A 23,658-nucleotide genomic window follows, 5' to 3' on the forward strand; every position below is an offset into this window, starting at 1 on the left:
ACACACTCCCATTTAAACACACGTTACTAACTTTCATTGGTCTTGACATACTCGCACCTAAACACATGTTTCTTCACGATGGAAGAAAGCTCGAACTTGGTAAAGTCGAGCCGAGTTCGACGAAAAATAACCTCGCGTTTCAACCGAATCGCTAAAATCTACAAACGTCACATTAGAATACACCGAGAATTCAACTATACTACATTTGAATACACCGCGAGTTCAATTGCGGCACATTTGAATATCGTCAAATTTCCAATACCGGGCCACCAAACACTCCCCTCTGTTTACCGCAAACACAAGTTATTGTATCGTTCGCAATGCATTCTTAATTGTTTAAAATTTCCTTGCTATTGTTAAATGAATATTAATTATTCGCAAACGAAGTTGCACGTGCCGAACAATCGGGTTCGTGTACCCCGTGGAAGCCAACGAACCGACCCAGTGACGATTAATATTTATCGGGTAATCGTGAACGAACATTGTACAAATTACGTGGACGAAAGGACTCGTCGTGAAACCCTGATTCTTTTCATAGTATTCACGCAAAGATTCCACGAAGAAACAAATTTCTCGAAGACGTAAAATCGCCCTTTCTCGTTGTTGATCCCTTGGAGAATCGTCGTACCTCGATCGAACGTTTCAACGATCGAAAAGGAAGAAACTCGTTCGATAATTTCGTTGAAATCGCTAAACTTTATTGCTCGCGTTCACGTTGCGTCATTAATCGAACCCTGCCGTAGCCATTGGACGCGTAATTTCGAGATTCAGCCGGATACTCGTTTATTTCTAAAGCTGGACCGGGTTCCGTGCTCCGTTCCCAAGGATTTGCATATCTATGAGTGCAGCGTAGCGTAGATATGTGTAAGAGAGGCATTTGGGCGAGGCAAACCGAGCCGCGACGGGGTGGATAAGGACGGAAATGGGACGAGGGGAGGTGAGGGGGACGGGGTTCTAGCCTGAGAGGGTGGCGGAGAGAGGGTGGGAACGGCGGGAACCGAGATGCCGTTACAGCGACACTCAACGGGGTTGCGAGAAGGTCGCGTAGCTATTTGTAATTGTAATTAGCAGCCGACCAATTCATTACACCGCCAAGAAATGTACGGTCGACCACCGTGCCTCATTCCGCGGACGTTAAGTGCACTCACTCGTCGACTTGCGAACGACCGAATTACGATTCCGCGTGCATTGATACGGGCCCAATGAAACTTTAATTAGACGCCGGTCTCGCGCGACGGTGGTTCGTTGAAAATTTTCGATCGGTCGATGCGTGCGGTACGGTTCGTAATTATCCAGACGGTTCTACGCGTTGAAAAATCTGAAGATCGCGTTATTAACGAGAAATGCGTTTATTAAACTCGAGAGAATTCCTGTTCCGAATTACGGATTATATTCTGAAGGAGTAGTCGGATGATATTTATTTGGGGGTTAGAAAAAGGTTCGGAACTCGGAGAGTGTACATTACTCGGTCAAGTGTGCGAGAAGTGATCTTGGTATAAAGATTGTATTGTTAACGAGAAACGTTTTTATGAAACTCGAGAGAATTTCTATTTCGAATTACGGATAGTATTATGTTTGTCGATAATGATTCGAGCGAAACAGGAATTGAAGATATTATTGAGAGGCTTTGAAAGAATCTACGGGGTGGTAAAAAAAAAGGCTCAAAGCTTAGAGAGCGTACAATACTCGATAAAGTGTGCGGGAAGCGGTCCTGTCAGATTTAGAAGCGATTTTTGATTCCGTTAGCCGATTTTCTTCAGAGAAATTGCTCCTTTCCAGCGATAAGAATAATATTACAATAAACTGAGAAATACACTTAACAATTATTTTTAGTTAACCTATACTTTTTAATCGATCTCATGTTTTTCAAAACAAGTGTTCTGGACTAACACGAGAGTTTTATCCGTAGACTTTAACGTTTTAAATTACTTTATTGTTTTCGATTCAATTGTTCCACACGAAAAAATCGGATTTGAAAAGCAAAAATGTAGTACTATTTCTGTATCGTTATTCGCAACAATTTTATCGGTTAGAATCAATGTTGTATCCACAAGGGCAATTTACAGTAAATTTATTACAGTAACATCATTTTGGTAATATCATCAATCCGAATTAAGATTGGAAACGTTTATTTAAAATAAACTATGCTTCGTTGGATAATATTTTCAACGTCGATTTCTTTCAAATAGCCTTTGTCTACTTCGTAACCTCACTCCCAAGGTGAAAGTCTAATTCAATTACTTCTTACATATTCTACACCAAAGAAGATCGAAATTAAGACGACAGATGTTTATTTGAAATAAACTGTGCTTCGTTGGATAATATTTTCAGCCTCGATTTCCTTCAAAAAGCCTTTGTCCACTTCGTAACCTCACTCCCAAGGTGAAAGTCTAATTCAATTACTTCTTACATATTCTACACCAAAGAAGATCGGAATTAAGACGACAGATGTTTATTTGAAATAAACAGTGCTTCGTTGGATAATATTTTCAGGATCGATTTCCTTCGAGAAGCGTTTGTCCATTTCGCGAGCTCACCTGTAAGGTGAAAGTTAAACTCGAGGTGCAACAGATGCAAATGGAACGAAAAAGTGGTGGCGCGATAGAGTGAAAACGGAGCGTCGGGTTTTCCAGCGATTCGAAAGTCAAGCAGCGAAGTGTTCGCGGAGACGAAGAGAGAAGGCGGGAAAACGTGTCGAGGAGCAAGTAGAATGACCCCTGTCTCGTCTGGCTGGGGAATTCGAAGGCGTTCGTTGCACGGCAAATTAGATTCTTCCTTTGTCATCTCGTTTCCGGTCAGAAGCTTTCAAACGTAACGAGCTGAGCCGACTTGGACGACTCGACGAATATCACGGAAAATGAAATAATTTTGCGAAACTACGAGACACGCCAGACAGCGAAGGGGTGGGGAGTCGTTGTTGCTGAAAGACATAATGCGACAGACGGCGCGTTACCGTGAAAGATTGTACGAAAATAAACGACCTTCGTTGCAACACTTGCCCCGTTTCGTTGTTAAAATCCTCGGTCGTTACCCCTCTAACGCGAATTGTTTCGTAACTTCGAGTTGCAAATACGAACGACGAAGGTCGATTCTCGGACCGATCCCAAGTGCAAAGGAATCGTTAACCATAACGGAGAAACAACGATTGTCGTTGAATTTTTCCAGGGGCACGACATCAACGAATATGACGTACAAAAGTTAAAACGAGTAGAGTAAGTGTACGAAGCGTTTCGAAAATCGGGTTGGTACTTTCGATCGGGTGTCATTTTGATACCACGCGACGCAGTTGTTCGTTATTGTACAGTTACGAAGCAGACACGTGGAAGATTTATTTATTTACGGCTCATACGGAACGTGATACGTTTCCAGGTCGTTTAATAACCAAAAGCGATGACATCGCCCCACCCGACGACTTTCCATTTTTTTCTTTGGTGTTTCTTAACGCCTTTCAACGTTACTGGTCTTATAATTGGTACGCATGCGCGCTACGGACGCGTATACACGTTCAACGAATTGGGCGCCACGAACGCTGTGGACGTATTTACATAAAGTATAAAGGAACGTGATAGTATAAAGTGAAGTATTCAGCGCCGAGGCGTGCCACAAAACAGTAGAGTATTTCGCGCGTACGCGACACACTCGTCACAAGTATGCAGCACCGAAAAAGTTAAAGAGCGAGTCTACCCTAATAAACCCACAACCCTGGAGCAATTAAAACTGAATGTTAAAAACAAAGTACGGGATTAACGTTTGGAACACGTTGTACCACGTATGAAAAATAGAAAACGGTCGTTGAGTAGGAAAATAGAAAAAGTCGACCAAGTTTTGCAACTTTTGCGCTTGAATCACGTTTCTGATTTTTTTTCGATCGTTTTCTTGTATTTTTTATTTTATCGGGCGTTACAACGATTTTGTATTTCGTAAAGAAGGGAATCGAGTACAACGATATCTCGAATATTGGTAACATTTACTCTACCAATATTTACGTTTCTTCGACTCGAGAAATTCATCTCGTTGAATCGTAAGCATTGTCCACTTCGTACGATTTGTTTGAGTTCCATCAGTTCTGATGGAAAATTCTCTACCTATGTTTCGCCTATTGTCGCGATCTTAGAATGTCGTGGATAATTCGAGCCAATTTATAACGATGAGATCTATTTTATATAAATGAAAGAAACGTTCAAGCATGTACGTACAATCTTGTGCAGAACTCAAAACTTATGAAAATTCGTAACTGTGCACGATGCAGAGAATCCGTACAGAATCTCTGCAAATATTACAAATTTTCGTACGTAGGTTTCAGTACACGCACAATGTGTTTATTACGGAAAATGGAGACATCTTAATTATTCAAGTTATGCTTGCATCGGTCACTCTCGTTATCGTGTTCGTATGCAACGCGACGAGCAATCTTCGTGCGAATATTTCTCAATTATTTACAAACTCTCTGAATAACCACAGTTCGGAGAAACGGTAGGGAGAAGAAATTGGCGAGAAATCGATTCCTTTACTCGTAAACTATCGACTAAATGGAAAGGACTGGAAACGGTCGGTTGTGATTAAACGGTAAATTTAATTTGAAATTACCTATCGCCGTGAAAGCGGTGGAAAATTTTGTCTCGTGTCGCAAAGCGATGTAATTAACCGATATACCGGTTTTATTTATCGCTCGGTGGGAACAAATTTTTTATTCCCGGTTCCGCGAACGAAACACACCCCGCCCGGTCCCTCCGAAAAAGAAAATAAAGTAATTTCGCGAACGTCGGAAGTAACTCACGCGGCCGTCAACTGCAGCGCGCGGAACACGTTTCGAAAATGTTTGCCTCATGAATAATTCAATCGGAGTCAAATTCGAATTCGATATTTTCAGATCATGGGACACCGGCCGTACACGTAGCCATTTCTTTTTTCTTTTTTTTTTTTCTTCTTCTCGCGAGCGTTCGAATGCTTTATCAAAGGATCGTAACAACGTAAACGGTTTCGGCGGGAAAATCCACGACGATCCTTCCCACTCCCCCCTTAACTCGGTAAAATGTAATTTTTACGAAGGTACACCGAATATTTTGTATTCCCGTGTGTGTGGGAACTTTTTTCGCGGTTGAAAAAAGTTTGCACGCGCTAATTGCAACGCGCGGCGACAAACGCGGGCCACCGCAACTTGTAAAATTCGAAATATAATTTCTCGTGTCTCGTGTCTTTTTCATATTTTTTTTTTCACTCTCTCTCTCCTCTCTCGCTCTTTTCCCTCCCTTTTCGTCTTTTTTCTCTTTTTTTTTCCCTTTTTTATTTACCGTTTCGCGACAACAATCGTCGGCGCGGCGTAATCATTATTTTCCCCCGATTCCCGTGTTTCCGACCGGCCGGTGAAAGGAATGAAATTACGCTCGCGGGCGTTCGCGGTTTCAATTCCAAAAAGTTGCCCGACGCGGGATTTCATCGAATTTTTTCTTTTTTTCTTTTTTTTTTTTTTTTGTTTCCACGCGACGCTCCATTTCCTTGGGGCAAATTACAGCCACCCGAGCGCTTTTTAATGGACATGACGATTCTCCTATTTTTCATTCCATTATTATTATTCTCGTTCCGTGAACAACCAGCGGAATTAAATGTTATATTAACCGGTTCGAGTACCCGCGATCGTATTTTGACACCAGTTGTTTCAAATCCATTAATTCGCGATTCGTTGTTCGGTGTACGTGTATTGAACACGGGGGGAGAGGAGGAGGTGGTGGTGGAGGTGGGTAATATCGTTGAAAGAATAACGCGGTAACGCGGCCCCGAATAAAATTACGCTCCGTAGAGGCGAACTTTTGAAACCAGCAGGGAAGCCGGCGTATTGCTTCCCGAGGCATTTTCTTTCCTCTGCAAATGCACTTTTCACCTAATAACTTCGGTATGGATCGCTGGGACGCGGAATTCCGCGCTCGCTGATATTGCTAAAAGCTGGAGTCAACTCCTGGAGTCCAGAGCGTCCCTGTTTGCGCTCATGCCAATTACCAAATGCAATAACATCGCGCGACTAATTACTAATTCTCCGCGGTGGACAAAATCGCGCCGGAAAAATACCGCTCGATCGATGTATTTTCTTTTTCTTTGTTTACCTTTCAACGGAGCGTTTTAAAATGCTGATCCTTGATCCTGATACATTCTCGATACTGTGATGACACTTTGTGAGTCGTTAAAGATCAATTAAGAATGTTTTTTATATGTATATCGAATGACTTTCTATTATAGACAGATTTGTACGTATCTTGGAATGCTGTATTGAAAATAAAAAAAAGAAATGTATACAGGTTGAAGCGTCGATGTAAATAAAACTACTTCGGAATAATTTTTCTTCTTCATCTTGAGGGAGACTTGATTCGATGTCAAGAAAGTTCGATGTTAATCCACATAAATCACCGTTGATTTAATCAGTGCTAGGAAAGGCTCCGTACTGAATTAATTGTACGATTTATTTTGGAGTAAGTACCCTTACGAATGTGTCTAAATATTAAATAAGTAAATACGAAATTTTATTGAATTTTTCCGGAAGATTCGATATACTCGGTGTTTCTTCGAACTTAAGTATCTAGAGTGTACTTTATACTCAATTGAAAGTTAATTTTTCTAATCGGTATAATGTTTGAAACAGAACGCTAAAGAAGAATAATTGAAAAATAAGTCAATGGAAGCAAGAAAGTACTCGCTGAAAGAATGAATAAAGATAGAAATTTCAAACTGTCGTAAATTTGAATGTTAACGTGTATACGAAAATTGATCGATATTCTTGTACCGATAGTTATTCCAATTTATATCTTCGTTTAATGTCGTTTATGTTTTGGATAACTTTCCTCTTTCCGTTAACTTCTCGAATAATCTATTTTAAGTCTGTAACAAGCAGTATTATACGTAAGACGATTCGAGAAATTGAGTTCAGATCGTTATATAATAAATTGCTCGACTAACGATTTACAAAATAATGAAAAAAGTCTATAGGAGCGATTGTCCCCGTTCCGTCTGACCTCGTTTTCGAGTTACGGGCTTCTTTACCTTCTGTCAATATCTTTATCCTTCTTCAACGAAGACAATGGCTGCGATTCGTAATATCATTCTCTAATGTTCATAATTTAAAACAGATCAATTCAGTTCAAATTGGAATCCGTATGAACGGTACGCGTGCGACGATATCATCAACAACGGAGGATGTTAAAGTAATTCTATGAATATTTTATAATGAAAAATAGAAGATTACTCTTTAATCAAATCGCTTAAAATGTAAACGGTGACGAATGGACACGTCGATTAATTTGCTTTCGAGAATAAATAAACTTTCACCGATCAGCTGTTGTGTGGTTCGAGTAGCGAAAATTTATCGAACGAGTCGGTTTTGCGGAAAAGCTTCTCTGCTCATTTTCAGTCACGAGAAACAACAGAGGCTTGATTAAACGGTACGTGAATTTTGATAGAACACAAATTATTTCGCAGAGAGATTAAAAAATTCGAAAAAATTCGTATTTATCTCTTTCGGTAAAAAACTCGCTTAAATGAAAAAAAATCTCATTGTTCTTTACATTTGAGAGTTCTCGTTTATGAAACGGAAATTGTTATCGCTTAAAATATAATAATTTCTTTGCTCTCTCTGAAACAATACATTAATTGAAACGAAATATTAAAAGATCGGTGAAAACTTCTTCAATTTCAAACTCACCGAGTTCTTCTTTATCGTAATCTTTATTGTCGAGAAATATTTCGGGTGACTCCACCGATGAAATACAAATAAATACTTTCCATAGTGTGAAAACTAATACGTATTCTCTCATTGGTTAATTTCGCGTGCGATTTCCCTTAAATAATTTTTCTAACGTCAACTTGGTGTTTCCCACTCGACTTCGTATTAAATATTTATGAAGCTACTTCTACCGACAGTTAAAGTATAAGTTGTAACCAAAACTGTGCGCTGACAATTTCGATCGTGAGATACCCGACGTGAGATATTAGCATATAAATAGGTATTAGAAACGCGTATGGTTCGCCATATTCCTGTAGATGCTTGTTTCTCGTATTACGTGCATTTCGTAAGAGGTTAGTGCTACCTCCGGGCACAATCTCACCCCATCAACCGGTTAGGTTAGTTCATGGTAGTTATCATTCACAGACGGTTCACCGTGCATCGGTCTGCTTGGAGATAGTAAAGTGTAGCGAGGTGTAAAATGGAGGTTTCTAATGCGTTGTAAAATATGCACGTTGTTCATTGCGCCGATGTGTACTCTCGGTTCCTAGCGGGGAATAATAGAGTGGTTGAATTAATAACTCCCTTTGAATAAATTCAACGAGCTCGAGGAAAAAGGTAGAAAAGAAATTCCTGACAAACATGTCGCTACCCTATTAAAAGTAAATAATTCACGTGGAAAGGAAATATTTAAAAATCAGGATTATGGTGATCGGTACGAAGATTCGAATTGGATTATACAGTACGATGTTTGATCGAATATTAGTGAATAATTACGAAAAGATTTTGGCGTTTTAAATATATACTTTTTGGTCCAAGAGTGTTAATTCTTCGTGAAATTAAACATTCTTGAGTTAATCGATTTTTCGAAAACAAACACCGCTTGGTTTTAATACCGATAACAAAGGTGAAAACAAAATTAATAACAAACGGGACAATATTTACTTTCAAACGCTATCGAATAATTTTTCAGTAGACTCTTCGATGAGAAGTTTCGCAAAAAGGACAAAGACTCTCTCCTGTTTTTTTTCTCATTGAAGTACTACGAGCAATATATTTTCTCGACGAATAAATATTTCTCGATGAAAAAAAAAATATACATTCCCTCGAGAGTGTATACAAAAATGTATGCAAAGTTTAAGAGAGGTATTGCGAATAGCCTTCGAGTGAAAAATTGAGAGGGAAAACCCGTGGAATATCGTATTACGAAACGATGACATTTTAAATCTCGCGCAAGCATGATAAACTTCTCTCGCGTTTTGTCGTCATCTCGGCCCGGATTTTCGAATTCTTCGTGCCCCTTTGCCCGAGATTAAACTCGAAAGTCCCGCGAACGATGTTCCTTCATTCGAGAGAATGGCGTATTAAGAGGAACGCACGAGAAGACGCGTGCCGACGCCCCGGATTGCATTTGACAGACTATCGTGGAACTCGCTGCGCGTTTCCTTTCCAAAAGGAAGGTCGCATTTCCTTTTCGCGAAAACGTGCAACGGAGGGGGAAAAATACGAGCACCTCCCGAGAAGCTCTTTTCCACGAGGATGGTCCTCCCGACTAGTCGCCTCGGCAAGCAATCTCGCGAAATTGCAGCGCGCGATTTCACGTCGTTTCGCAGACGTTACTATTCGCGTTCCCATCGTGCCGTTCCCGGATCCTTCGGGTTTCATTTGCACGACTATCGCTGGAAACACGAAGGAGGCGAAACAGAATAACAATCGAAACATGATCCCGTCCCGAGGAGAGCTTAACGAGCGAAGGAGTCAAAGTGATTTCAGTTAATCCCCCCGCGCGTAACCGTTACCATCGTTGACTAATGATCGCGATGCATTAAACAGCGACAATGTTGGATCGAAAATACGATTCGATACTTAACGGTTCACGATACGACAGTATCTGTCGCCGCGTCTGTCTAACTCTGAAGGAGTTAGTAAGTTATTGCTCAGATTTTTGGATAGCGCAGTCGTTTGCCTTTCAAACGAGCGCGGGAGCAATAAATTGCGATGATTTTTAACGATTCTATAGCCATTACAGTGGCGCAGACTCCCCGCATTGCCATAGACGGGGTAATACTACTTGTTCGATCATGGATGCGGTCATACTACTTGTCTGACCATAGACGGGGTAATATTACTTGTCCAAACGTGGACGGGATCACACTACTTGTCTGGCCATAGACGGGCGCACTACTACTTGTCTGACAATAGACGGGGACACTACTACTTCTCCAACCATAGACGGGCAATACTACTTGTCTGGTCACATACGGGCTTACACTACTTGTCCAACCACAGATGACTCATACGACTTGCCTAGTCATAGATGGGGCGACACTACTTGTCTGATCATAGGCGGGGTTGATACTACTTGTCTGACCATAGACGGGGTGATGATACTTGTCTGATCACGGACGAGGCGATGCTACTTGTCTGTCTTCAAGTGACAATTTCCCTACTTACATATCGACCACAATCAAATATGCCAAAACGGGAAGAAAGTGGAAGGATTAAACTTTAACTAAATAATCTATCATCGAACATTGAATAACTTGTAACTTATCTTAAATATTGTTCATTATCCAATATTGTCCATATATTCAAGCCATTGGTAGTTTCATCGGCGAATTTCGTAACTAATACTTGTTTCTCCAGCAATTTTTCCAAGGAGAACGAGATTCGAACACTTGGCCCTTTGTTACCACTGTTCCCATCCGTTTTGCGAAAGAAAGTAGGACCAACGAGGATTAAAACCATTGGCGTAACGCGTAGGGCGTTGGATCGCGGGACGCGTGTGTCATTTAGCGGTTTTTTGTTCGTTCGTATGCATCCTCGATGCACCCCTTGCCACCTGTCACTCACGCGAATGGAATTTCACGTAATCGTTACGTGCGCGAAGAATCCGCTCGTCTACGGAGAACGTTGATTTTCACACGAAACGAAATCGTGCGCGCGTCGTTCGATCGAATGTAACGAACATTATTACCGGTTCGATGGAACGCGTCGAGTTTTTACATCGTTAATATTTACGAACACCGCCTCGATACACCGCCGATGCGCCAATAATAGAATTTCGCGAACGATTGACACGGGTTTCGCTCGCAGCGAGCATGAATCACATTTTAATTTAAAACGCGGGTGAAACTATTGACACGGGATTTGTGCGAGCAGATTCGTCGAAGTCGATGCAATCGGTGTCAACGTTCTCGTTATTCCCAGTAATTTGTGAATTTCTGCTATTTTTGTTTCGACTCAATGAAGCGTGGACGGTTGTTATTTCCAGCACTGTACATAAAATCGAACGATGCCATCGAAACGAACGGTAGGTTTTTTCTTTTTAATTACGCGTGTCCGCATAATTACGAATTACACGAAACCTGCGTAACGTGAAAAGAAAAAAATACGTGGAACAACTGTTTCGTTGTTTTTTTAGTATTTTTTAATTTAATCTCAAACTGCACGAAAAAAAGCAAAGTAACTTTCATCGGGTTGCTCTTAATCGAGGTGTTTAAACAAATTTTTTTGTTGTTCTTGAAAAACAGACACATCGACGTTGTGGTAATTTATAATTTTATGGACTAGTAACTAGAGCAATTTTTTGCTACTTATTGGTAAAGTGTTCTAGTTAGGTATTTATATCACTTGGTGTATGAAATTTTTTTTTAGTTACCGTAGATTAACAATAATTTTACCAGAAAATAGTATTTTAGTTTATGGGACGATATTTATCTGTTATGAACGTTTATTATAAAGTTTGAACACTTATATTTGTTTTACATTTATATTACTGCTGTGTGATTCAAACACAAGAATATAAAGACCAATAACAGTGACTGGCATTAATTGCAATAATCGTTCTCGTTTTATTATAACATTAAAGAATAATGGCAAATATGTAATTTGTGCAACAAAAAATCGTATACTATTTCCACTGGATCGATCCTCGTACCTATGTTAATTAAAAACTTTAATGCTTTTCCAATTTATCGAATACATTGGTTTAAACAAAATCAATATTATTAAACGACATTGCCCATCGATGCATTATAAATGATCCTAATTAATTGTCTATTATAATTCTATACATTACTCTCCACGCATCTGTCGCTGTGCCGTACATATGAGTGCATTAGCAAACAATGGCAAGTAATAACAATCGATGACTCGTCAATATTATGTTAACAATTTCACGGACACAGGAAGCGCTTACTGAGGAATTAATTTCAAATTACACGGTTGTCGTTATACGACCACAACCTGTCTGTTGTAATTGATGTTCGCTGAATTCAATAATTAACAGTCAATCTAGAAACCAGTAAGACAGCGAATTCGTTAAAAATAATCTCGTTTTAAGAGCCAAGAATGTATTACATTGCTAGGCACGAAATTGTGGATTTTACAAGCCACATTTTTAATTTATAAATAACATTCCAAATATTTTCATTTATAAATTGTATTAAAACAATTTTATTTAATTTAAATTCTCACTGTATTCGAGCTGTCTTCGTAATACGAAAATTATCAACGAGTGTTGGAAAAATTTATAGCATATGTGGTTTCAACATTAAATGTGTTAAGAGACCACAGGACTTCAATGTGAACAAAATCGTAAACCAGAGAGCAGTATCCAGCTCTTGATAAGAGATTAAAACAACAACAATTGTAAAATTTATTCAGAAACGACGGACAACAGTACTGTCCGTCAGGTTGTCAGTAAGTTACCCCTACCACTTGGAATTATATTTCACTGGTTTTCACTGGTTCCCTCGTTCTCGTCCACGACGTATCACGCAAAGACGTGAAAACCAAAGCGACGAAACTTTATCCACAATACTTTCCTGTTTGATTGTCAGAGACTCGAGATCAAAAGATAACCTGGCGAGGAGCACTCCATCGAAGAAGATCGTGTAGCATATGGGGCCTCGACAACAGAAGCGTTAAGAGACCATTAAACGCGAATGGGATCGAAATCATAAACTGGAGAGCAATGGTCTCGCATCAATAGCAATCGACGATGCGCGATTTCGTGGCTATAAATTACACGCAAACATGTCGACGATGACGTCGTCTACCCGATACTCTCGCGAGCAAATATCAGCAAGCGAACACGAGGATCCGGCTCTCGTGAAAACTAAGGTCGTAAAATTATACTCCATCCACCCCATCCACCCTCTTACTCTACCGAGCGATTTCGTGGTTGGCTGCTCCCCGATGATATATATCGAACAAGAGAGAAAGGGGTGCGTTCACCTATTTCAGCTTCCCGCCCGGGAGCCCGAAGAAGCAGAAGCAAGCTGTAAGGGGGCAGGGGATGTACGGTGGAAAAGTTGTTTGGCCAAAAGTACGGGAAACTCGGTCGTGGGCATCGATCGGGGCTCTAACGAGCTCTTGGTAACTAGTTTGGAGCTGGATCGTTGCTACGGACACCCTATTTGAATTTGGTCTTTGCGCCGCAAAACCTAACAGCAGACATTGCCGGCAGAAGCGTTGTGTACACTTATGGAAAAACTTACCCGCACCTTCGGCATCTCCTTCAAGCCGATGGCTGGCTGGCTTCTGTTGCTCTGTAACAGTAACGGAGAATAGCCGATCAGCAAAGTTAATTGACAACCTTTCGCGATATTAAACGGGGTCTGGGAGTTTTGTCAAATGGTATAATCAAGGTATCGAAAAGTAAGGTCGTTTTTGAAAATTTTTTTTTCAACCGTATACTTCGCTTTCGTTGAAATTTATTTAGGTGAAAATTCATTCTTCGGGGTGTGGAATTGAATAAAAATGGATACGAAATACGGGCAGTGGAATTATAATAATTAACACGTTTCGCAACACTGAGCAGAGTGTGGCAGTTCCGTTAAGTGGTACAATTAAGAAATTTTAAAGTGAGGTCATTTTTGCAAATTTTTTTTTTTAAACTGTGTGGTTTGTTTTCATTGAAATTTATTTACGTACGAAGAGTTACGAAAACTTGCTCAAACCTTCTGGATGTTATCATTACATTACTGTGTGATTTATCAAAATTTAAATATATGTGAAACTTTAGGAATGCACATCTGTATGGTTAATCTTTTAAAAATGGTAAATAAATGGCTTTCTTCCTTAACGTACAACTCGGCTGCATTGAATCTTTAATAGTTCCATTACCCGCAGAATAATAATTTTTTAAAGAAGTTGTGTCTGACAGATGTAGGTTAATGGAAGTTGTATTGGACTGTTAAAGCGTTTATTATTTAATCGTCGAAGCAGCGAAGAATGATATCGAGCAGTGTTATTTTTATCGGTGAAGATTGTCGATAGCAATTGATTTTCTACGGGAATTAAATTGCTGCATAAGGACTTTCAGTGGAGGTATTTTCTATTGTTGCATTGTGTAACCAGTATCAACATTTCTTTTTTAAAGCGTAAAATCTTCACCGTTAAAATAAGAAATCGGTAATTGTAAGAAACAATAGCACTCGCCCTAAGTTTCGATGATTAAAACTTAAAGTTTGATCTTTATACAAACAAAATGAAACATTTGAAAAAAATAGCAGTAAATTTAAATTAAAGCAGCTGTCCTAGAAATTGCTGTCACATTCTATACATACCTGCACTCGTTAATTTTGTTATCGTGATTTTCGAGTAGATTTTAAAACGAAAGAAAACAAACAGAATTTATTCAATATATTAGTACGAGAATTTTAAAAAAAATTATTATTCCGCGAGTAATGGAACTATTAAAGATTCAATACAGTCGAGTTGTTTGCTAAGGTAGATAACCGTGATCTAAGATCGAAAAAATCGTAAAATATTTTATTTACTATTTTTTAGAAACGTCGACGATACATTATATCAGGTATGAAAAATTATTTACAAACGTATCAGAGAACGAATAGAATTGAAATCTTGGTAAAGACTTTCGTCAAGTCAAAGACTTTTTGAGCCACCGATTGGGAACTAGAAGACGATCTCGATACGTGTGGTTGATAGGTTCGGTTATAAAAGTCCAATGTCGTAGAATAGGGTTACATGGAAGAAGAAGAAGAAGCGACGTAAAATCTTCCGTGGGATTTTCTCGAGATTATCATCGTCAATCTATGGGGATGGACTGATTTTACGAGGAAGTAAAACCGTTTCGATTTTCAGTTCGTTTTAACAAATCGCGTTCACCGACGAATTTAGACAGTTAAAAAAAATCGTCTTCGAATCGACAGAATTAAATATTTATTCGTGTCATTTTTATATCAAACACAATCGATCAATTAATCACGCGAGACAAAATTGCTCCGTTTCACGTTCGATATAATTCGAATCGAGGTTAATTCAGAAACATAAATAAATTAATAAATTTTGAAATTTAATTAAGAATCAAGGAATTCCAATTTTCATATCTTATTGATATACGTCGGAATAATTTTTCCATAGAATCTCAGTATCGATATTTTTAATAGGTACATATTTTTTTACCCTCTGTTACAATTAGCAGACCATGTAAACCGAGCATTTTATTGATTCGGAGCAAGGTGAAGCAAAATAATTGTTAATTGGTCAGTTTTGCAAAGTGAAGCAAAATACAGACAGAGAAAAATATTGAAATAAAAGGAATTTTTACTTTTGAAAGTATAAATACTCCCATTTTGTATAATACATAAAAAAAATAGCTATTTACCTCGATAAATTAACATATAAAATACGTATTCAAATTTTCAAGCAATAATCAAACCCAGGATGCAATATCTAATTTCATCGATCATCTTCTCCAATTTAAGTGTCTAGCCTCCAGAACCAATTCCCTAATTCTGTGCTTCCAAAATTTTGTGCTCCTCAAACTTTGTACTTCCCTAATTTTGTTCGTCTCCAATTTCGTGCTCTCCTAATTCTATGCTCGTAATTAATTACCCAAACTTAATTATTCGAAAATTAGCAAATGGCGTACCGATCGTTCGGTAGTGTAAGTCTTTGCGTTGTAAAAAATTTGTCGCTTACGTCTGTTAAAAAACGCGTCGCTATCGCGTCCTTTTATGGCGTTCAGAATGTTGTGTCCCGATAGGGAATAAATCCGCTCCAGAAAAGTAACGTGTCGTTCGGCGCGGTATCGTTCGGCGTAGGAACAAACGATAAAACGATAAATTCAGGAAACTGTCGAACCGTACAGTATCGTCGTGCCGGGCCGTCATTGCTGGAAACACGTAAATCTTAATTGGCCAAGTGGTACAGTGTGCAGCCAGTAGCGTTGACCAACGACTACGAAAAAAACTGAACGCGCGAACTTATTTCGGTCCCGTGTACCGGGGCCACGCCTAAGTACAATCGGAAATCGATCAACTTCCACGGCAATTAGGGTATTTCTTGCTCGATAACATGTTTAGGTAATAACCAATCAAACGCTGATTACCGTAAGCACGCGTCAAAGTTCCCCACCAGTATTCGACCACTCGCGAACTTCGAAAGATCGGAGATCAGACTTCGGGACATGAAATTTGAAATTCAATTGCTCCGTGCACCATTACTGCGGAGAATATCGATTTTAACGAGATAGCAGCGCCACAATGAAGACTGGCAGCCAGATTGATACATTTCGGAGTAGTTCAAAATCAACAAGAGTACTAGATTGAGAAACAACGAACGTACTGCGACGGCGATAATTAAGCGGTTTATCTCGATTAATTCCGGATAATTACATCGGGTAATTAGTCCAATTACTCCGATGGTTCAACATAGAGCGGGTAACGCTAGTCCTTCTCGACACGTCCCCATTGGCCGAATTGTCGCAAACTCGACCGCAACAACTATCCTATCTTCAAAGCTTCGTACTGTGTTTCCGGTTTCCAACTGGAAAATTATTCCACGCAAATGTTGTCATACCTTACGGCCATTACGAGACCATTGTACGGATTCCATAAGCACGTAATACGTGATTCGAGTAGTTCTTTGTTTTCAAATTTGATCACTGTCTATGTACTTGGAAATGTACGATTAATCGAATCGTGCACGAACGAGACAGATGTGGTACGAAAATTTGGGCACTTGTGATTAACGAAGGATTATCGTTCGGTCGAACGTGACCAAAGGAATATAAATTGTGAAAGATTGAAATGTCTTTGAATGCGCGTAAAACTCGAGTAATGAATCGTGAAACAGAGTTTATTTAAAAGAAACTGTGTTTTCTCGGTCTGTATCTACGAGCTGTGTATCGTGCCTTCGAACATTTATCGTGGCTGTACAGAATTCTGTTCAACTTACAACTATAATATTTCATCGACGCTGTTGAATATTGTACGTTAAAAATCATTTTCCAGCAACGAAAGCATCGTCTCGTAACGTATGCGCGAATGTTTTTTCGTTTTCAAGAGTTAAATAAAAAGCACAGATAGAAGGATTCGTGTATTTTTAATGTTCCATTTCGCGCAAAAGTTTAATGTAGTCCGTTTCCGAATTCTGTAAAGTACACCGGTAAAATTAAACGTTTTTATTCCAGAATGTTTATCACGGTTGTATTTACGACGACGAGGGGCAAAATTACACGGTCAGAAGCGCGATTTAAAACCGGATACCTCTATTTCTATCTATTGTCTACCAATTAACCCCAACAATTTTCCCCTTCGTGGGCAAGAAAAAATCCAAACGAAAAACGTTCGACCGATTTTCATTCCACTATTTTTATTGCCAATGTACAAATATTGTATTATCACAATTTGAACGTTAATTAACGCACACTGCAGTTACTTTTATTTTTCTACCTCCCAATTTGGATGTTTACTTCGACCGAATATTCATTTTATATTTCCATGTTTCTCCTCTGTTTCATCCGTGTAAACTTTTCCGTAGGATTAAAACTTTCGAAAAAAAATATTCTTCTCCTCTACTCTCGAATATTCTACCGTCGCTTTCGTTCTATTTCTCAAAATCGATCCCCGTTCTCCGTAACGCGTTTATCGAAAACGATAAACACTCGTGTCCTCTCGAACGTACATCTACGCGTAAACTGATTCTCGTTCGGATTAATTCTTCGTCCCTTTGTCGAACAACTCTATGCGCGATAAGGATCGCGGTTAATTTTCCTCGGAATGTTCCATTTAACTACACCCCCGTCCTTGGCGCCGTAAATAAATGGACCTCGGCACGGTCAGACCGCTAATAAATAATTCAACGACGGTTGTTTGCGTGTAACCAACACCGCGCTCGTAAATTGGCGAAGTGAATTCGACCCCGTCTTTCCCTAACGATCAATTAACTATGAACTTGACCGATCCGATGATACTTTCTCGAATGTGGCGACGTGCCGTTGCATCGCCACTGAAACCCAACGTGACGAATTGCATCGTTTCGCTCGAAGGGTGGCGCGAAAACTCGTTGGAAAATAATCTCGCGAAGATTCACGCGATTCCAGGCAACGAACGCGGGCAAAAAGTGCTCCCGAGGAAACAAAACGCGTAATTTACCGGCACCCGGGACGACGAGTTACAACCGATCCGGAAGTTTAATCACACTTCGCTGTTTCTTGTCCCCGTCCGACACCGAAGCTGGGAATTTGGCAACGATATCGCTCGTTGTCGCTGTATTTGTAATCGCCTGGACTTTTCTATCGAGTTGTCTCGGTGCTCGGCCAAACGGTAATATTCGAGAGTGGCTCGACCCAGTTTCGATAATTGCGCGCCAGTTCCTTTAAGTTTGCTCGATTCTTCGCCTGTTTCGCCGTTTTTCTCTCGCTACACCCTTACCCCCGGCACCTGGCTTCGATTCTCTTTTTATTGGCCGCTTAATCGTCCGAATCGGGGTCGCATCCAAAATGCTCCACGAAAGGTTTGGGGTAAACAATTAAAGGAAGAACTCGATGGACGGGGAGGAAAAAAAGACGCGGTCGCCGACGAAAATACGACGTAAGGTTCCAAGGTTCGTTTCTTTCCAGGGAAAAGTTTCTCTTCGCGCGTTGGGTCTCGTTTGTGGTCAGATTCGACCGAATGGGGTTCAATTTCGCGAATCTATCGGTTCGCAACTCGCGTCGGGTTGTAACTGTGGAATTGCTTTTACTAGCGGGATATTGTGAGGTGTGAGCGCGAATAAAAATGTATGGTCGAACGATGACGCGAGTGGTAATACACTAGCTTGTTCGATAAGTTTTGTCGTTCGATAAAACTTATCGAGTAGTATAGTAAATAAGTTTTGTCGTTCGATGAAACTTATCGAACAGTATAGTAAATAAGTTTTATCGTTCAATAGAATTTATTGAACGGTATAATAAATAAGTTTGGTCGTTCGATAAAACTTATCGAACAGTATAGTAAATAAGTTTTGTCGTTCGACAGAGTTCCTTAAATAGTTAGGAACTATTGAATAGTTTCTCGATTATTCGATCCCTTCGACTATCGTAGCAAATATAATTTTTGCTATTATTTTCGTACAAATAGATAAATAACACTTTACAATTGAGTTATTTGCAAAACAACTCAAGATTTCCATAATCACAGTAATCTATAATATATTGTATTCGATGATTTCGTATTCTCGGAAAATACGCTTTTGATCGAGCAGATTCTTACAATTACGGTAATGGGATGTTTCCTTTCTTGAAAGATCAGTTAACAGTTACATTGTTCACACGAGTTAGTTTCCAGCGACACGATCGAGTCCAATTACGCGTCACAGTCCTGGAAAGAATTTAATTCGTTTTAAAAATATATAGAAGCTGCGATGTTAACTTTAACGGATCTAGGTACAGTCACATCGATCACTCGAGTTGGTTTTCAGCGACTTGGTCGATCCTGATAACGTGTCACGGTTGTGGAAAAACTTTCTTTAAAAATACATAGAAGCGGTAGCGTTAATTTTCACGCAGGAGGAATTAATACTGAAACACGGTCCGTCGTGGACCACCTCATTCTTATCAACTAAGGATAAGGTTGTCCACGGTATTGTAAGTTGTCCGGTGCGAGAACACCGTGTTGTTTGCTTCTTTTTCGTGAAATCTGCACCAAGTTGTTCCTCGAATCGTCGTCCACGGGCTCCCCTGGGAGAGCGAGCTCCGAGCTCGATGGAAGAAAAAAAAACAAAAAAAAAAAAAAAAAGAAATACATTACGTAGTGGAATTAAAAAGTGTTTCCCATGGTATTTGATTCTTGTTGAAAAAACATCCGGTAAAAGGTGCTCTGTCGTCGGCGGTAAAAACATCGAACGATGAATCGAGAAATAAAAAGCTTCGAACGTATTCCTCGCTTTTCGTTTCGTTTATGTCGAAAGTAATGAAACGTAGCAAACGATAATGAGCCGTTCTACCGAAAAGCGAAGCGACACGGATTTTTTAATACCGTTCGACGCAAAGAATTAATTTAATCGCGGAATGACTCGCGCGAGCTCGCCAACGCTCTCTGTACTCATTTTCGTGCATTGCTCGGGTAGGCAACCCGTGCAAAGTAAAAGTTAAACGATAAAAAATCCATTTGTATCGAACGAAAGTTCTCCAAATGAAAATACATTTCATTCGGAAACACTTTTAAAATACATCTGAACGAAGCAACATTCGCAAACGCGAATTACACGAAATATTTGAATGAAAGACGGTTGTTTTATTTCCGGGGAATGTCATTGGCGTTCCAATTGCGAAAACCTAGCAAAGTAGATTAAAATTGCAACGGTAATTCCTGTACAGATTTTCGAATCTCTTTTCAGCTGTATTTTGCGGGTTGAACGAATCCTGATGGCGATATTTGCTCGTTGGACCGTGAGCACTTACGCTGTAACGTTTTCCTCGTCCCCTCCTCCGAAAGAATATCGAAACGCTCGAATGTATTCGTAGCATTAACCGAGCAAGTTTATCGTTATCGTTGGGCCATTGAAATTATCCAAACGAAAGATTTCTCACGGACGAAGGTTCGATCGTTCGTGTGTTCGTTAACTGTCTCGAAGACGAGGATCCTTTCGTTTCGCACCTTTGGTTAAACGGGTTCGCACGGGTAACGGTGATGGTAAGGGAGTTCAGTCGGATCGAAAATCTTTCGTTGACTGGCGACTACTCATTAGTCAGAATTGGTAACATTAATTCTGATTTGAGGGAACGCGAGGAGACGAGGGAATTGAATACAAATCAATTTACCGGAACGAAGCGTGGCACGAGTGTGGTGGTTATCAGGTGGATGTGAAAAATCCATTAGTGGGATCACGTACAAAGGAAATGAGAATTCCACCTAGGCGAGGAGGCCGCCGGCTACCTTCTGCGACGTGCCGTTCGGATAATTATATAGTCACCGGCGGCGCTTTGTGCAATCGAGAGTCGAGAACGAGTGTGATATTTAATTCTGGTTAAAAGCAGGGCGGAGTGGGGGTGGGGGCTATTAGGATCGAATGTTACCACAGTTCGAGGATTGCCGAGGAAAGCTGCAGACACGTTCGAGTTTTTCTGGATCTCATTACTAGCGCGAACGTTTTCACTTTGTTCGAACCTCGAGGTTCGAGCTACTCCGTTAAATGCACCAAAAGACTACTCGAAAGACCAAAGCGCAAAAATTTCTTCTTTTAATTAACCGTGTACAATCGTATCGACCACTCGAACGAGCTTTTAGGGAGTCGATTGATACCAATTGTGCGCTACGATTCCGGTAACGATACAATTTGTTTTAAAATTGTTCGGGAGCTGTAACGTTCATACTCGCGGAGGAGTTAATATCGAAACGCGATCTATCGGTGGGTAATTTGTTGCAACTGAGACGGTCCACGATATTCAGGTTGATGTATTAAGAGACCATTGTGCTTATCTTCGAAATTAACGAAGAGGGATAATTTATATTTATTATTCCTTATTATTGTAACGATACAATTTGTTTTCAAATTGTTCAGGAGCTTAACGTTGATTTTCGCGGAGGAGTTAATATCGAAACGCGATTTATCGATGGGTAATTTATTGCAATTAAGATGGTCCACGATATTTAGGTTTAGGTATTACGAAGCTATTGTGGTTATTTTTTTATTTAACGAAGAAGAAGAATTTATATTACAAAAGAGAAGAAATGTAACTTCTATAGTTTTGAAGATTAGTATAAATTATTGGTTGAAAACTTTAAATAGGAATAATAAATCTTTACGTGCACAACTAGCCTTATGTAGTTAGATAATTCTTTTTATAAGAATCATGTTTGATTGATAGTAGAAACGAAGGGGATGTATAATCCCACCCCTTATTCCACTCGTGTATTTTTAGCTTCACGGGGGGAGGACAGATTGTTCGAGGCTTAAAGTCGATCGTGCAAAATTATTGCAAGATTGGCTACTTTTGCTATTTTATTCACTAATTCACTGTGTTCGACGTGAGCATGAAATGATATCCAAATGATGCCAGTAGTATTATTTGCTTCAAGTGTCGAGAAGAACAATTTTGAAAGTAATATCTTCGTTGATTAAAATACTTTTAGCGAATTGGATTGCACTTGGAAATCTACTAAAGTAGAATAATTTTTTTATAGTGCTCTTTCAATTATTTATTTCGGTAGTTTAACATTAAATGCCAGAATTTATATTGGCTACATTAAAGCATTTGTGAACCCGACGCAATATTAATTTCGTATTAGTTTCCGCAATGTCTGTAGGTTTCCGTCGCAAAGCAGATGTTGTTTATTCGTAGACATTAATTAGCCTCATATTCAATTAAAGAAGTTACCAATGGAAATTCCAATGTATGCCAATGGAAATGTACCTTTGAAGTCGACGTTTGCTGAAAACGGCGTTTAATTTGCTTAGCTGGCGAGCAGAAGCATTTTATCAATTGAAAATACGAAAGAAACGAAACTGCTTCCGTTTTCTGTTATAAAAAACACTGAACTTTATTTCAGTGTTTTTGTGGTACGAGCAATCGAGAGAAGATAAACGGTAATTTTAAATTCGCGTTAAACGCAAAAATTATAACGAATGAATCAATATTCGATAATGTAACAATGCAAATTCTTTAATTCGATTAAAATATTTGTTTTTAAAGCGCGAAGGCTTTAGAGAAATGTTAATTTAAAAGAATTTATTACAACGTTGTATATAAAACCGGTGAAACGTTTCTATTATAATTTTTGCTGTACACAATTAATTTCAAAGTAACGCACTTTACAAAGTGATGGTTTCTTATTAATTTCGCAAGGATTCTATTCCATGTTCAGAAATGATTAATAATGTTTCATAACGGAAACTGTGTTCGGGCTCAATCGATTCATTTTGCTTCCCTTTATTTCCCTCTGTCGATATCACTGAAGTACAGCGAATTATTAATTATTCCAGTAGGGATTGCTACTTATGGTGAAGAAATTACTTGTAAATTATCATTAAAATTTAACTAAGAAACGGGGAAGAAATTTAGGTTAGCGAGTAAGTGTAACGAACGATTCTTGTTTAATTATTTTTGGAGTAATTATTCTCCAAATTGTCGTCAATAAATTGTAATTTTAATTGCTTTGGGAAGTTTAAGCATCTTAACGAGGATTGTGTTCTTTAAGTAATTGTTTGAAAATACAGCTGTAATACATTTACAATTTATGAAAATTTTAAGAAGGAAAATACAAAAGACGGTAAAATGAAAATAATTCTATAATGAGAATAAAGTATTTTTTGTAAAGTACAGCTTCGAATATTGTATTTTACCAAAGAATATGTCTAGTTAAATTTAACATGCAAGTCGCATCTCGTTCAAAAGTATTATTCCTTAGTTCAAGTTATATGCAAGTTTCAGTGATGTTGCAACGAAAAATAAAATTGCATTCTCATTAAAATGGAATTCTTTCACGATAACTGTAAGTAGAATTTGATACTGGCACCATTTATTACTTTATAATTGGACAATAAGATTCTGTCATTATACCTATAATTACCATGAAATATATATTAAAAACACATCATTGGATTCTCCGTACTGGAAATTCATTATGACACGGATAATAATTATAACAACAGGGGGATATAAGCCGTAACGAAATAATTACTGTTGCGATCACTGATTCGTCCACGCCACATTT

The 23,658-nt window shown here is 39.1% G+C and overlaps 1 protein-coding gene across 1 annotated transcript in view; it reads right to left on the minus strand.

Moving 5' to 3' along the window:
* Positions 1–23,658, minus strand: part of LOC143149932 (uncharacterized) — a 779,197-nt gene that overhangs the window by 627,239 nt on the left and 128,300 nt on the right. Inside the window, exon 3 of the mRNA XM_076317813.1 lies at positions 13,213–13,263. Coding sequence (XP_076173928.1) covers positions 13,213–13,263 — 51 coding nt within the window. The remainder of the gene's footprint in view (positions 1–13,212; positions 13,264–23,658) is intronic.

This window comes from Ptiloglossa arizonensis, chromosome 8 (genome assembly GCF_051014685.1).
Source record: "Ptiloglossa arizonensis isolate GNS036 chromosome 8, iyPtiAriz1_principal, whole genome shotgun sequence".
Classification (NCBI taxonomy): domain Eukaryota; kingdom Metazoa; phylum Arthropoda; class Insecta; order Hymenoptera; family Colletidae; genus Ptiloglossa; species Ptiloglossa arizonensis.